This window comes from Bufo bufo, chromosome 3, assembly GCF_905171765.1.
Source record: "Bufo bufo chromosome 3, aBufBuf1.1, whole genome shotgun sequence".
Lineage (NCBI taxonomy): Eukaryota > Metazoa > Chordata > Amphibia > Anura > Bufonidae > Bufo > Bufo bufo.
This window is the reverse complement of record NC_053391.1, coordinates 200,471,219-200,487,135: the sequence shown is the minus strand read 5'-3', so window position 1 is coordinate 200,487,135 and position 15,917 is coordinate 200,471,219. Positions and strand designations below refer to the sequence as shown.

Genomic DNA, 15,917 nt, shown 5'->3' with positions numbered 1-15,917 from the left:
GGGATCGTTATTACAGCCCTGCCCCCCCTCCCCCCCACTAGCACACATTCAACACCCCCTGGGAAATATAAATAAATTATTGGCCATCATTATTATGATCATCATCATCATCATTATTCAGCTATATAAAATCCTTATCTGCCACCAATATATGGATCTCAGCAATATCCATATTGAATATATATTTGAATAATATAGATATTGCTTAGATATAGATAATGCTAATGATATTTTCACACTAGCGGCAGGACGTATCCGACAGGCTGTTCACCCTGTCGGATCCGCCCTGCCGCTATTTGACGGTGCCGCTGGACGGATCCGTTATTGCAATTCAATTCTAGACAGATCCGCACCTGGATCCGTCTACAAATGCTGTCACTTGTCACACTGATCGGCGCATCCAGCAGGCACGCAGCTCCGACGACGGAGCTGCCTTGCGGATCCGGCGTTGCAAAACAACTGAAGGACGGATCCGCCCTTCGGGTCTGCGCATGCGCAGAACATGAAAACTGTGAAAAAGACTGCCAGAGGGATCCGTCCATTGACATGGCAAGCGGATAGACGGATCCGTTATTGCAATGCATTTCTAGACGGATCCGCACCTGGATCCGTCTACAAATGCTGTCAGTTGTCACACTGATTGGCGGATCCGGCGGGCAGCTCCGACGATGTAACTGCCTGCCGGATCACACTAACGCTAGTGTGAAAGTACCATAAAAAGTCGAAAATCCAGGACTTTTAGTCAAGTGGCCGCTCGCTGTGCACTGCCGTGCTGCGCCATAGCTCCACCACCGTCCCCTTTATAGTCAATGGGGACAGAGCGGCAGTCCAGTGGCACGGCAAAATAGCGGCTGGCCGGATCCGACAGGGTGAACAGCCTGTTGGATCGATCCTGCCTCTAGTGTGAAAGTAGCCTTAGGCTCCATTCACACATCCGCAAATGGGTCCGCATTTTTTCTGCAATTTTGCGGAACGGGTGCGGACCCATTCATTTTCTATGGTGACGGAATTTGGAATTAGTGCAAATACGTCCTCCTTGATATACTGTAATAACAGAAAGAAATTTTTTAGACTAGAAACAAAACCAAACATGAAAGAAATGTATGTAAAATAACATAACTTACACTGTGCAGCTGCAATGTGACAGGAAGATCTTCTGCCCTGTGTGTGTATAATTTATTTTTATGCAAAGTGCAGAGCAGGGTGAGGGAAAGGTCAGGTTGTTCACGCCCAGAAAAATTCATGAGGCAGAGCTCAGGCTTTGTTGTTATACGCCCCCTCACCTTGTACTTGAGCATGTAAACAAAGCAATGACAGGACCATGAAAAGGTGCAAATATGGGTTTTAACTTGATGAAATCAAGCTTAACCAAATTATATGTATATCCTGATGGATTTTAAGCGTTTTTTTTTTTTTTTTTATTAACTCGGATAACCCCTTTAAGGGCTCTTTCACACCTGCGTTCTTTTCTTCCGGCATAGAGTTACGTAGTCGGGGCTCTATGCCGGAAGAATCCTGATCAGTTTTATCCTAATGCATTCTGAATGGAGAGAAATCCGTTCAGGATGCATCAGGATGTCTTCAGTTCCGGAACGGAACGTTTTTTGGCCGGAGAAAATACCGCAGCATGCTGCGCTTTTTGCTCCGGCCAAAAATCCTGAAGACTTGCCGCAAGGCCGGATCCGGGATTAATGCCCATTGAAAGGCATTGATCCGGATCCGGCCTTAAGCTAAACGTCGTTTCGGCGCATTGCCGGACCCGACATTTAGCTTTTTCAGAGTGGTTACCATGGCTGCCGGGACGCTAAAGTCCTGGCAGCCATGGTAAAGTGTAGTGGGGAGCGGGGGAGCAGCATACTTACCGTCCGTGCGGCTCCCCGGGCGCTCCAGAGTGACGTCAGGGCGCCCCAAGCGCATGGATCACGTGATCACATGGATCACGTCATCCATGCGCATGGGGCGCTCTGACGTCATTCTGGAGAGCCCCGGGAGCCGCACGGACTGTAAGTATACCGCTCCCCGCTCCTACTATGGCAACCAGGACTTTAATAGCGTCCTGGGTGCCATAGTAACACTGAAAGCATTTTGAAGACGGCTCCGTCTTCAAATGCTTTCAGTACACTTGCGTTTTTCCGGACCCGGCGGGCACCTCCGGCAACGGAAGTGCACGCCGGATCCCAACAACGCAAGTGTGAAAGAGGCCTTAAATGTCATCTTAACCCCTTAAAGAGGACCTTTCACTAGTTTAAAAACTAAAAACGAACTATATCAGTGGGCAGAGCGACACCGGAGCCTATACCGGGCGAACGGAGCGGCGCCCAGACATACTAGTTAGTGCAGGGGGACCCCTGGACGCCGCTCTGTCCACTGATATAGTTTGTTTTTAGTTTTAAAACTAGTGAAAGGTCCTCTTCAAGGACACAGCCTTATTTCACCTTAAAGACCAGGCCATTTTTTGCAAATCTGACCAGTGTCACTTTAAGTGGTGATAACTTTAAAACGCTTTGACTTATCCAGGCCATTCTGAGATTTTTCGTCACATATTGTACTTCATGACACTGGTAAAATGAAGTAAAAAAAATCATTTTTATTTATGAAAAAAATACAAAATTTATGGCCCTGATTCTGTAGTTTACAGAAACACCCCATATGTGGTTGTAAACTACTGCACGGGCACACGGCAGGGCGCAGAAGGAAAGGAATGCCATACGGTTTTTGGAAGGCAGATTTTGCTGGACTGGTTTTTTTGACACCATGTCTCATTTGAAGCCCCCCTGATGCAACCCTAGAGTAGAAACTCCATAAAAGTGACCCCATCTAAGAAACTACACCCCTCAAGGTATTCAAATCTGATTTTACAAACATCGTTAACCCTTTAAGTGTTCCACAAGAATTAATGGAAAATAGAGATACAATTTCTGAATTTTACTTTTTTGGCAGATTTTCCATTTTAATATTTTTTTTACTTTTACAAAGCAAGGGTTAACAGCCAAACAAAAGTCAATATTTATGACCCAGATTCTGTAGTTTACAGAAACACCCCATATGTGGTCGTAAACTACTGTACGGGCATACGGCAGGGCGCAGAAGGAAAGGAATGCCATACGGTTTTTGGAAGGCAGATTTTGCTGGACTGGTTTTTTTGACACCATGTCCCATTTGAAGCCCCCCTGATACAACCCTAGAGGAGAAACTCCATAAATGTACCCCATCTAAGAAACTACACCCCTCAAGGTATTCAAAACTGATTTTACAAATGTCGTTAACCCTTTAGGTGTTCCACAAGAGTTATTGGCAAATGGGGATGAAATTTCAGAATTTAAATTTTTTGTTAAATTTTCCATTTTAATCCATTTTTTCCAGTAACAAAGCAAGGGTTGACAGCCAAACAAAACTCAATATTTATTGCCCAGATTCTGTAGTTTACAGAAACTCCCCATATGTGGTCGTAAACTGCTGTACGGGCACACGGCAGGGTGCAGAAGGAAAGGAATGCCATACGGTTTTTGGAAGGCAGATTTTGCTGGACTGTTTTTTTTTTTACACCATGTCCCATTTGAAGCCCCCCTGATGCACCCCTAGAGTAGAAACCCCCAAAAAGTGACCCCATTTTAGAAACTACGGGATAGGGTGGAAGTATTTTTGGTACTAGTTTAGGGTACAATGATTTTTGGTTGCTCTATATTACACTTTTTGTGAGGCAAGATAACAAGAAATAGCTGTTTTGGCACCGTTTTTATTTTTTGTTATTTACAACATTCATCTGACAGGTTAGATAATGTGGTACTTTTATAGACCAGGTTGTCACGGACGCGGCGATACCTAATATGCATGGCTTGACAAATTTCCTTGGAATCTAGGAGCCAGCTAAAAAAGTTAGGAGCCAGGCGGAGCCGCGTCATAAAATCTATATTGCGATATAATTTTAAGCATGTGCGATATGCGATATATATCGCGATATATTGTTTTCTATATTTGGGGGGGGGGGTGTTTAAACTTTTTTTATTTTATTTTTTTTACTTTTTATTTAATAACTATTAGCCTCCTTAAAGGAAACCTGTCACCATGATTTTGCGCATAGAGCTGGGGACATGGGCTGCTAGATGGCCACTAGCTCATCTGTAGTACCCAGGTCCGATAGCTCTCTGCGCTTTTATTGTGTTAAAAAAACATTTTGAGTGATATGCAAATTACCTGATATGAGTCCTGTAGCCGGAGATGAGTCAAGCGGAAAGGAGCCCAGCACCGCCCCGCGTCCTCCGAATATCCTCCTTGCCGGCTGACGTCACAGGGCTGGAGCGCCGAAATCTCGTGATGCGCGAGCTAGCGCATGCGTAGTTCGTTCCCTGTGCTGATGCCAGCACAGGGAATGAACATGATGCCGACACTGCGCATACGCTAGCTCGCGCATCGCGAGATTTCGGCGCTCCAGCTCTGTGACGTCAGCCGGCAAGGAGGAGATTCGGAGGACGCGGGGCAGTGCTGGGCTCCTTTCCGCTTGACTCATCTCCGGCTACAGAACTCATATCAGGTAATTTGCATATCACTCAAAACGGTTTTTTAACACAATAAAAGCGCAGAGAGCTATGGGACCTGGGTACTGCAGATGTGCTAGTGGCCATCTAGCAGCCCATGTCCCCAGCTCTATGCGCAAAATCATGGTGACAGGTTTCCTTTAAGGGCTAGAACCCTTGTCATATTCACCCTAATAGAGCTCTATTAGGGTGAATAGGACTTTACACTCTCTCTGCTGCCCTGTGCTTTGTGCACACAACAGCAGGGAGCTGACCATGGCAGCCAGCCTATCATGTGCCCTCCAGCCTCTGATCAGCCCCTCCAGCCTCTGATCAGCCCCTCCAGCCTCTGATCAGCCCCCCCAGCCTCTGATCAGCCCCTCCAGCCTCTGATCAGCCCCTCCAGCCTCTGATCGGTCCCCTCCAACCTCTGATCAGCCCCTCCAGCCTCTGATCAGCCCCTCCAGCCTCTGATCAGCCCCTCCAGCCTCTGATCAGCCCATCAAGCCTCTGATCAGCCCATCAAGCCTCTGATCAGCCCCCCCCCCTCTGATCAGCCCCTCCAGCCTCTGATCAGCGCCTCCAGCCTCTCCCTCTTATCAGCCGCCTCTGGTAACAAACCCACCCCCCCTCCCTCCCCAGTATTAATCATTGGTGGCAGTGGCCACAGGGTCCCCCTCCTCCCCCCCCCCCATCATTGGTGGCAGTGGGCAGCTCCGATCGGTTACCATGGCAGCCAGGACTCTACTGAAGTCCTGGCCTGCGATGGTATGTTACTGAGCAGCATTATACTCACGTGCGCCGTGATCGCCGGGAGCTCCTTCTTCTCATAGGTCTGTGCGGCCCATTGCTAATGCTATAAGCATTAGCAATGAGCCGCACAGACAGAAGAAGGAGCGCCCGGCGGCCACGGCGCACGTGAGTATAATGCTGCTCACTAACATACCATGGCAGCCAGGACTTCAGTAGCGTGACTCCTGGCTGCCATGGAAACCGATCGGAGCCCCAGCATTACACTGCTGGGACTCCGATCGGAACTGCCCACTGCCACCAATGCAGACAAACATTCCCGACACCCGACCTCTGACAGAACAGTTAATCGTGCGGATCACAGCGGTCATGCAGTCATAGGGGCCGGGATATAGCCGGCACATTGGTATTCAGGCATTCATTGGTGGCGCAGTGGCCACAGTCCCTCCCCTCCTCCTCCTACTCTGTTCTCATTGGTGGCGCAGTGGCCACAGTCCCTCCCCTCCTCCTCCTACTCTGTTCTCATTGGTGGTCAGCGGCAGCCGCGCACAGTGGGGAGGGAGGGACTCCTCTCCTTCTCCACTATGCCGGCTCAGGAAACCATGGTGCGCGACGAGAGCGCATCTTTGAAAACGGGCTGACAAATACCCAAGCGCCAGGACCAAATTCCTGGTCGCCATGGCGACCTGGCGCCTGGGATTCGTCGAGCCCTGCTAATATGTATACTTTTTTTTTTATTTATGTAAGTTTTACACAATGATTTCATTTTTGAAGCAAAAAAAAAATCATGTTTTAGTGTTTCCATAGTCTGAGAGCCATAATTTTTTCAGTTTTTGGGCAATTACCTTGGGTAGGGTATGATTTTTGCGGGATGAGACGACAGTTTTATTGGCACTATTTTGGGGTGCGTGTGACTTTTTGATCGCTTGCTATTACACTTTTTGTGATGTAAGGTGACAAAAAATGGTTTATTTAGCACATTTTTTATTTTTTACGGTGTTCATCTGAGGGGTTAGGTCATGTGATATTTTTATAGAGCCGGTCGATACGGACACGGCGATACCTAATATGTATACTTTTTTTTTTATTTATGTAAGTTTTACACAATAATATCATTTTTGAAAAAAAAAAAAATCATGTTTTAGTGTCTCCATGGTCTGAGAGCCATAGTTTTTTCAGTTTTTGGGTGATTATCTTAGGTAGGGTCTCATTTTTTGCGGGATGAGATGATGGTTTGATTTACACTATTTGGGGTGCATATGACTTTTTGATCGCTTGCTCTTACACTGTTTGTGATGTAAGGTGACAAAAAATGGTTTATTTAGCACAGTTTTTATTTTTTATTTTTTACGGTGTTCATCTGAGGGGTTAGGTCATGTGATATTTTTATAGAGCCGGTCGATATGGACGCGGCGATACCTAATATGTATACTTTTTTTTATTTATGTAAGTTTTACACAATAACAGCTTTTTTAAAACAAAAAAAATGATGTTTTAGTGTCTCCATATTCTGAGCCATAGTTTTTTTTTTTTTTGGGCGATTGTCTCAGGTAGGGGCTAATTTTTTGCGGGATGAGGTGACGGTTAGATTGGTACTATTTTGGTGGGCAAACGCCTTTTTGATCGCTTGCTGTTGTACTTTTTGTGATGTAAGGTGACCAAAAAATGGTTTCTTTAGCACAGTTTTTATTTTTTATTTTTTACGGTGTTCATCTGAGGGTTTAGGTCATGTGATATGTTTATAGAGCCGGTCGATACGAACGCGGTTATACCTAATATGTATACTTTTTTTAACTTTATTTGGGGAAAATGACGTTTTTGTTTATTTTTACTTGAAACTTTTAATTTTTGGGGGGAAGACTTTTTTTTTCAACTTTTTTTTTTCAACTTTTTTTTTTGTCCCACTTTGGGACTTGAACTTTTGGGGGTCTAATCTTTTACAATGTATTCCAATACTTCTGTATTGGAATGCATTGGCTGTATGAGTAATACTGTGTGTATTACTCATACAGCTTCCAGCCTGTGAGATCCAGGGGGCTGGATCTCACAGGCTCGTCACCTGAAGGCAGCGCAGATGCCTTCCTTAGACATCGCGCTGCCTTCCATGCCATCGGGTCCCCCCCACAGCCGCATGGGGACCCAATGGCACCGCCCGTCGCCACCGCAATAGTAAAAGCCGCAAACCGCAGGTCTGAATTGACCTGCGGTTTGCGGCGATCGCCGACATGGGGGGTCACGGGACCCTCCCGGGCATTTAGCCGAAGTGCCTGCTCAGTGCCTGCGCGGCGGTGATCAGAAATACACAGGGCGTACAGGTACGCCCTGTGTCCTTAAGTACCAGGACATAAGGGCGTACCTGTACGCCCTATGCCTGAAGAGGTTAAAGAGGACCTTTCATCGGTCCAAACATTGTGAACTAAGTATCATGACATATACAGCGGCGCCCAGGGATCTCACTGCACTTACTATTATCCCTGGGCGCCGCTCCGTTCTCCCGTTATGTCCTCCGGTATGTTCGGGGACTTAGTTATAGTAGGCAGAGACTTAGGGGACTTGGTTATAGTAGGCGGAGTCTGCCCTTGTTCTGCTGGGCATCTCCTTCTCCTAGGCTGTAGCGCTGAGAGGTTTTTTCTCCCAGGCTGTGAGCTCTGCGATGCGATTGGCCAGCGCTACAGCCTAGGAGAAGGAGACGCCCAGCAGAACAAGGGCAGTCTCCTCCTACTATAACCAAGTCCCCGAACATACCGGAGGACATAACGGGAGAACGGAGCGGCGCCCAGGGATAATAGTAAGTGCAGTGAGATCCCTGGGGCGCCGCTGTATATGTCATGATACTTAGTTCACAATGTTTGGACCGATGAAAGGTCCTCTTTAAAAATCCCTGATAGAACAAAATCAAAAATTTAAAAACATTATTTATAGGCTCATATATGAGCTTCAAAATCATCACAAAAAAATAAAAAAAAGTTTCAAAATACATAAAAAAATAAATAAAAGTTTAAATCACCCCCCTTTCCGTATAATTAAAAAATAAATACCTAAATAACAATAAATATACACATCATGGGTATCATAGCGACCGAAAACGTGCATACTATTAAAATATTTTTTTTAAATTCCAATACGGCGAATGGCGTAATGGAAAAAAGGGTCAAAATGGCCAATTTGCCATTTTTTCAATGCTTCTCTTACCCAAAAAATGTTATAAAATGTAATCAAAAAGTCATGCACACTCCAAAATAGTATCAATAAAAACTGTTCTGCAAAAAATGAGCCCCTAAACAGCTCAAGTATAAAATTTGCGGTCCGCAGCACGTTTGTGTGCAGGAGGCCTAAGGCTGGTTTCACACGGGCGTTGCGGAAAAAGATGCGGGTGCGTTGCAGGAACATGCACGATTTTTCCGCGCGAGTGCAAAACATTGTATTGTGTTTTGAACGCGCATGAGAATAATCGGCATGTTTGGTACCCAAACCAGAACTTCTTGACAGAAGTTCGGGTTTGGGTTAGGTGTTGTGTAGACTATTATTTTCCCTTATAACATGGTTATAAGGGAAAATAATAGCATTCTTAATACAGAATGCATAGTACAATAGGGCTGGAGGGGTTGAAAAAATAAATAAAAAATTTAACTCACCTTAATCCACTTGTTCGCGCAGCCCGGCTTCTCTTCTGTCTTCTTCTTTGAGGAATAGGACCTTTGATAACGTCAACCATGGTGATGGATCATGTGATGGACCATGTGATGAGCGCTGTGATGTCATCAAAGGTCCTTTTCCTGTGCACAGCAAAGATGAAGACAGAAGAGAAGCCGGGCTGGGCGAGCAAGTGGATTAAGGTGAGTTAAATTATATATATATTTTTTTTTTTTTTTAATCCCTCCAGCCCTATTGTACTATGCATTCTGTATTAAGAATGCTATTATTTTCCCTTATAACCATGTTATAAAGGAAAATAATAATGATCGGGTCTCCATCCCGATCGTCTCCTAGCAACCGTGCGTGAAATTTGCTTGCGACTTGCTTGCGGATGCTTGTGATTTTCATGCAGCCCCATTCACTTCTATAGGGGCTGCGTTGCGTGAAAAACGCAGAATATAAAACATGCAGCGATTTTCATGCTACGCACAAGTGATGCGTGAAAACCAACGCACATGTGCACAGCCCCATAGAAATTAATAGGTCAGGATTCAGTGCGGGTGCAATGCATGAGGTGAACGCGGAAATCTCGCCCATGTGAAAGGGGCCTAAGGGTGTGGTTACAAGCGTGCAAATTATTAAGTGGAAAAAAAAAATTCTATACCAACTTGCAGGATAACAGGCTGAACTGGATGGATAAATGTATTTTTTCAGCCTTATAAACTTTGTTACTATGTAAAACGTCAGTGGCAAATACCAGATAAGATTACAAAAATAAAATACTTAAACCAACGGTAAAGAAAACTAAGTTTAGGTTCACATTTACGTTACAAAGCATTATTTTCATATTCTTCCCATCAAAACGGCAGACACTGGATAATGGAAGCCTGACAAACCCAGAGGAGGGGGGGGGGGTCAGTAAAATTCCTTTAATCTGGCATGAATCTTAAAAACGTGGGACTATGAATTATTCTAAATTACTACATAGTCTGAAAAATTTAGCAACTTGAGGGAGATTAAAATAAATCATAGGGTAAAAAAAATAATAATGTAAAATCCCTGCTATATCAATACTGTTCTATTTCCACATCATCCACATCATGTGCCCTACTGCTGCCCAGCGCAGTGAAGTAATTCATCACTAGGGGCATCACGTCATCACATTTTATTCCAAACAAAGAAGCTTGAGGGCCAAAGCAGATTGATGGTGTGGAAACAGAATAGGTAATGCAATTATATTACAAAGTTATTAAAGCCCACAAAATCCCCCAAACCCTTTAATAGAAAATATGCCATCAGTATGTCATAAGTCGATATCTATGTTCAGAATTTCTGGATTATCAGATGACAGATTAAGGCCTCCTGCACACGACCGTTGTGTGCACCCGTGGCCGTTGTGCCGTTTTCTTTCGCGGACCCATTGACTTTCAATGGGTCCGTGGAAAAAACGGAAAATGCACCGTTTTGCAGCCGCATCCGTGATCCGTGTTTCCTGGCCGTGAAAAAAATATGACCTGTCCTATTTTTTTCACGGCCAACGGTTCACGGACCCATTCAAGTCAATGGGTCCGTGAAAGAACACGGATGCACACAAGATTGGCATCCGTGTCCGTGATCCGTGGCCGTAGGTTCGTTTTTATACAGACGGATCCGAAGATCCGTCTGCATAAAGCTTTTTCAAAGCTGAGTCTTCACTTCGTGAAAACTCAGAACCGACAGTATATTCTAACACAGAAGCGTTCCCATGGTGATGGGGACGCTTCTAGTTAGAATACACTACAAACTGTGTACAAGACTGCCCCCTGCTGCCTGGCAGCACCCGATCTCTTACAGGGGGCTGTGATCAGCACAATTAACCCCTTCAGGTGCGGCACCTGAAAGGGTTAATTGTACTATCATATCCCCCTGTAAGAGATCAGGGCTGCCAGGCAGCAGGGGGCAGACCCCCCCCCTCCCCAGTTTGAATATCATTGATGGCCAGTGCGCCCCCCCCCCCCCCTCTATTGTAATAATTCGTTGGTGGCACAGTGTGCGCCCCCCCCCCTCCCTCCCTCTATTGTAATAAATCGTTGGTGGCACAGGGTGCGCCCCCCATCGCCCCCCCCCCCCCCCATCATTGGTGGCAGCGGAGTTCCGATCGGAGTCCCAGTTTAATCGCTGGGGCTCCGATCGGTAACCATGGCAACCAGGACGCTACTACAGTCCTGGTTGCCATGGTTACTTAGCAATAGTACAATAGTAGAAGATTCATACTTACCTGCTGCTGCGATGTTCGTGTCCGGCCGGGAGCTCCACCTACTGGTAAGTGACAGCCTCAGGTCTGTGCGGCGCATTGCTAAATGAACTGTCACTTACCAGTAGGAGGAGCTCCCGGCCGGACACAGACATCGCAGCTCCCAGGTAAGTATGAATCTTTTACTATTGTACTATTGCTAGTAACCCGCTGCCACCAATGATGGGGGGGGGGGGGGGGGAGAGATGGGAGGCCGCACACTGGCCACCAATGTTGTTAATGCTATAGAGGGAGGGGGGGCCGATGGGGGGCGCACACTGTGCCACCAACGATTTATTACAATAGAGGGAGAAAGGGGGGGGGGGCGCACACTGTGCCACCAACGATTTATTACAATAGAGGGAGGAAGGGGGGGCGGGGGGGCGCACACTGTGCCACCAACGAATTATTACAATAGAGGGAGGAAGGGGGGGGGGGGTGCACTGGCCACCAATGATATTCAAACTGGGGAGGGGGGGGGGTCTGCCCCCTGCTGCCTGGCAGCCCTGATCTCTTACAGGGGGATATGATAGTACAATTAACCCCTTCAGGTGCGGCACTTGAGGGGTTAATTGTGCTGATCACGGCCTCCTGTAAGAGATTGGATGCTGCTAGGCAGCAGGGGGCAATCATGTACACAGTTTGTAGTATATTCTAACTAGAAGCGTCCCCATCACCATGGGAACGCCTCTGTGTTAGAATATACTGTCGGAAATGAGGTTTCACGATCTAACTCATATCCGACAGTATATTCTAACATAGAGGCGTTCCCATGGTGATGGGGACGCTTCAAGTTAAAATATACCATCGGATTGGAGAAAACTCCGATCCGATGGTATAAAAGGGACTCCAGACTTTACATTGAAAGTCAATGGGGACGGATCCGTTTGAAATGGCACCATATTGTGTCAACGTCAAACGGATCCTCCCCATTGACTTGCATTGTAATTCAGGACGGATCCGTTTGGCTCCGCACGGCCAGCCGGACACCAAAACGACTTTTTTTTCATGTCCGTGGATCCTCCAAAAATCAAGGAAGACCCACGGACGAAAAAACGGTCACGGATCACGGAAAAACGGGACCCGTTTTTGCGGACCGCAAAAAAATACGTTCGTGTGCAGGAGGCCTAAGGCTCCATTCACACGTCCGCAAAATGGGTCCGCATCCTTTCCGCAATTTTGCGGAATGAGTGCGGACCCATTCATTCTCTATGGGGACGGAATCGATGCGGACAGCACACAGTGTGCTGTCTGCAGCCGCAATTGCGGAGCGCGGCCCCGATTTGGGGTCCGCAGCTCCGCAAAAAGATAGAGCATGTCCTATTCTTGTCCGCAGCTTGTGGACAAGAATAGGCATTTCTATGGGGGTGCCGGCCTGGTGTGTTGCGGACCCGCAATTTGCGGGTCCGCAACACACCACGGACATGTGAATGCAGCCTAAAGGGAGATATTTGTATGTGTACTTGTTGGGCACCTGATTTGAACTTGTCAATGAATTAACTTGCTACTTTCAATAATTGACCGACATGGGAATAATAATAATAATCAATAATAATAATAATATTCTGTTAGTTGGTTCTTTCTGCTTCTTCCACACACAGCACATCACTTATTGTTACAGTAATAAGAAAAGTTCTTACTGTATTTTGAATTCACCATAGATACTTCTCAGTTCTTCTTTACTGGTGACATTCATTCTGCCTGTGTCATTTAGATGTTGTAGAAATTTCTCTCCAGCGTCTTTCAGTTCTCTCATCCTGTACTTAGGAGCCATGTTCTCCTGTGAGTTAAGATTGTATGAAGTATAAGTGACAAGTATCCTTTGGTGGTAGGTCAGGTATCACTGAAAAAGATATTTATATATACACAAAGGAGGTGTGGCAGGGAGAGAGCAAAAATCTCAAGAAATGAAAGTGAAACTTATCATGTGTCATGACTCACCTACAAGTGACTCCTAGGCAAAATTCCACAGCACACAAAATGCAGGCAGAGTCCGGGCAATGAATGGTAGACATACTGAATGTAACAAAGTGATGGTTTAGTCACTTAAAGATCATGCTGATTAAAACGATACCTTTATTTTGTCTGTATGTTCAATCACTTCTCGAGAAAATCAGCAAGTATGAGCACCAAGAGGCTGGCTGGAACCCTTGGAGCACATGCCCACCTTCCCCTTCATTGACAGGGCGTGACCTCTCATCAAGCTCTGTATTCTCATGCCTGCACCAAAGTTAGCTCAGTGACTTGGAGCTTGTGAAGTAGATCTGAGTAACCCTGTCAATCAAGGGGGAGTGTGCAGAGCACACGGGCATTGCCAAATCAGTGCTCCAAGGGCTCAGGTCAGCTCCTTTGTGCTCTAACTTACTAATTTGCATATACATAAAAATGCAAATATCTTGGTAGCAATTGAACATGAAGCTAAAAGAAAGGTATTGTTTTATTCAGCATGATCAACCTTACCAGGTAGTATGCCTGGTTTAACCCTTTGGCGACATTAAGAGTCCATTCACACGTCCGTAAGTGTTTTGCGGATCCACAAAACACGGACACCGGCAATGTGCGTTCCGCATTTTGCGGACCACACATCGCCGGCACTTAATCGAAAATTCCTATTCTTGTCCGTAATTGCGGACAAGAATAGGACATGTTCTATTTTTTGGGGGAACGGACTTGCGGACCCGGAACTTTGGATCCGCAATTCCGGATCCGGGCAGCACATCGTGCGGCCCTATAGAAATGAATGGGTCCGCAATTCCGTTCCGCAAAATGCAGAACGGAATTGCGGATGCGCGAATTGACCCTGTACACAGGAACTGTGTACATAACTGAGAAGTTAGGTAAAATTATTGTAGGAATATATGTTTAAAAGTTATTTCTATAAAGAAAATAATTTATTGAATTATGTCTCTGTATTTTTTTCAGTTTAATTAATAAAAATAAGAAAATCGAGATTTAAATCAAAATCGTCCATATGTTGAAAAAAAAACTTAAGATTTTATTTTTTTGAAAAGTCGCCCAGCCCTGCCATGGATCCACAAAATTACGGATACCTTCGATGTGCAAAACACATTTTTCTCACTCCCATCACTAGAAATTACTATTCCGTGTCCGCAATGCAGACAAGCCATGTTCTATAACCTGCGGAACGGAAACGGACGGCACACACGTGACATCCATGTCTTTTTTTTCGCAGACCCATAGAAAAGAATGGGTCCAATGTACAATCTGCCCAAAAAATGCTAATTGGACACATGCAAAATACGGTTGCATGCATATTACTCTGATGTCCGTGTGGTGTCAGGACCGCACGAGGACGGAATCAGCTTGCTTTTTTTGCTTGCAAAATTAACATTCCTCATAGATTTATTAGAAACCACCTCTACGACTTTACATTGAAACAGACATTTTGAGCAGTGCATAGATGAATTTCTATAAAGTTAGATTTGTTTTTACCATCAATGTACCATTACAATACGGCAGAAAAAGCCTACTAACCGCCAGCGCACTGTTACAGCACAACAATGGGTTAATGAGGGCATTTTCTGAGTGACTGGTGCTATAATTGTGGAAACTCCCTGCCTGCCACTGGCCCTGAGGGCACAGCTCACATGGGCATTCTCTGCTCATGCCACCACCCTGGCCATGTGGCAGCAGAGGACCTCTGGCCCTGCAGTAATTACAGTGCTGAATGGGTCTTGTATCCATTCCTGATTACCACCTGAAACCAATTCGGCCCCACAGAAAACAGGAAGCCCCCCCAGTCAGGGTCTACTGCACCCCCACAAACAATGGAGCAGCCACCCAATGCACCCCCTACCGAGCTGCAGCCACCAGTCCCTCTGCACGCGGAGCCTGCCGGAGTTTCCCGCTCTCGCAGCCTTCCCCTCAGAGCTCAGCAGAACAGAGTGCGCACTGCGCAGCCGCCGCGCCCCACACCTCAGAACCGCGGAGGACTCCATATGTGGAGAGCGCTACTTCTCACCGTACTTTATCTACCACTGGCGGAGCCTTCTTCCCGCTCAGTCTCTGTGTGCGCCCCGCACTGGCAACTATGTGAGCCTGGCAAAGCGCTGTGGTGACTGGCACCACGTGGTTTCTGAGTCTGGCACAAGAACTATATATTGCAGCTGCCACAAACAAAAATGACAGACATGTTGCAAAACGATGGGGGGGGGGGGGGGGGGCTTTAACCCTTTAAACAGCCAGTGCACTGAACCTGAATAACCATGACTACTTTGGAACACTTTTACTTATCCAAGCCATTCTGAGACTGTTTTCTCCTGACACATTGTTCTTCATGGTAGCTGTAAATTTCAGTCAATATTTTTCATTTTTAGTAAAAAAAATAATCCCAAATTTATAATAAAAAAAGGAAAAATTCACAACTTTCCAAATGTCTCTTTCTCTGCTTTTAAAACAGATAGTGATACCTCATATATCGTAATAGTTATTACTTTACATTTCCCATACAGTATGTCTACTTTATGTTTGGATCATTCTGTAAATGACATTTTATTTTTTGAGGTCGTTAGGGTACTTTCACACTAGCGTTTTTCTTTTCCGGCACTGAGTTCCGTCCTAGGGAGCTCAATACCGGAAAAGAACTGATCAGTTTTATCCCTATGCATTCTGAATGGAGAGAAATCCGTTCAGGATGTCTTCAGTTCAGTCACTGAACGGCGTTTTGGACGGAGGAAATACCGCAGCATGCTACAGTTTTATCTCCGGCCCAAAAAACGGAACAC

At 45.8% G+C, this 15,917-nt stretch overlaps 1 protein-coding gene across 1 annotated transcript in view; it reads right to left on the bottom strand.

The window, feature by feature from the left end:
* The window catches only part of LOC120994969 (putative helicase MOV-10), a 265,367-nt gene extending 250,117 nt beyond the window's left edge, over positions 1–15,250 (bottom strand). The window contains exons 1-2 of the mRNA XM_040423881.1: positions 15,169–15,250; positions 12,813–12,952 (exon numbers count right to left, since the gene is read on the bottom strand). Of these exons, the coding sequence (XP_040279815.1) occupies positions 12,813–12,946 (134 nt within the window). The 5' untranslated portion in view covers positions 12,947–12,952; positions 15,169–15,250. The remainder of the gene's footprint in view (positions 1–12,812; positions 12,953–15,168) is intronic.
* Between the last annotated feature and the right edge of the window lie 667 nt (positions 15,251–15,917).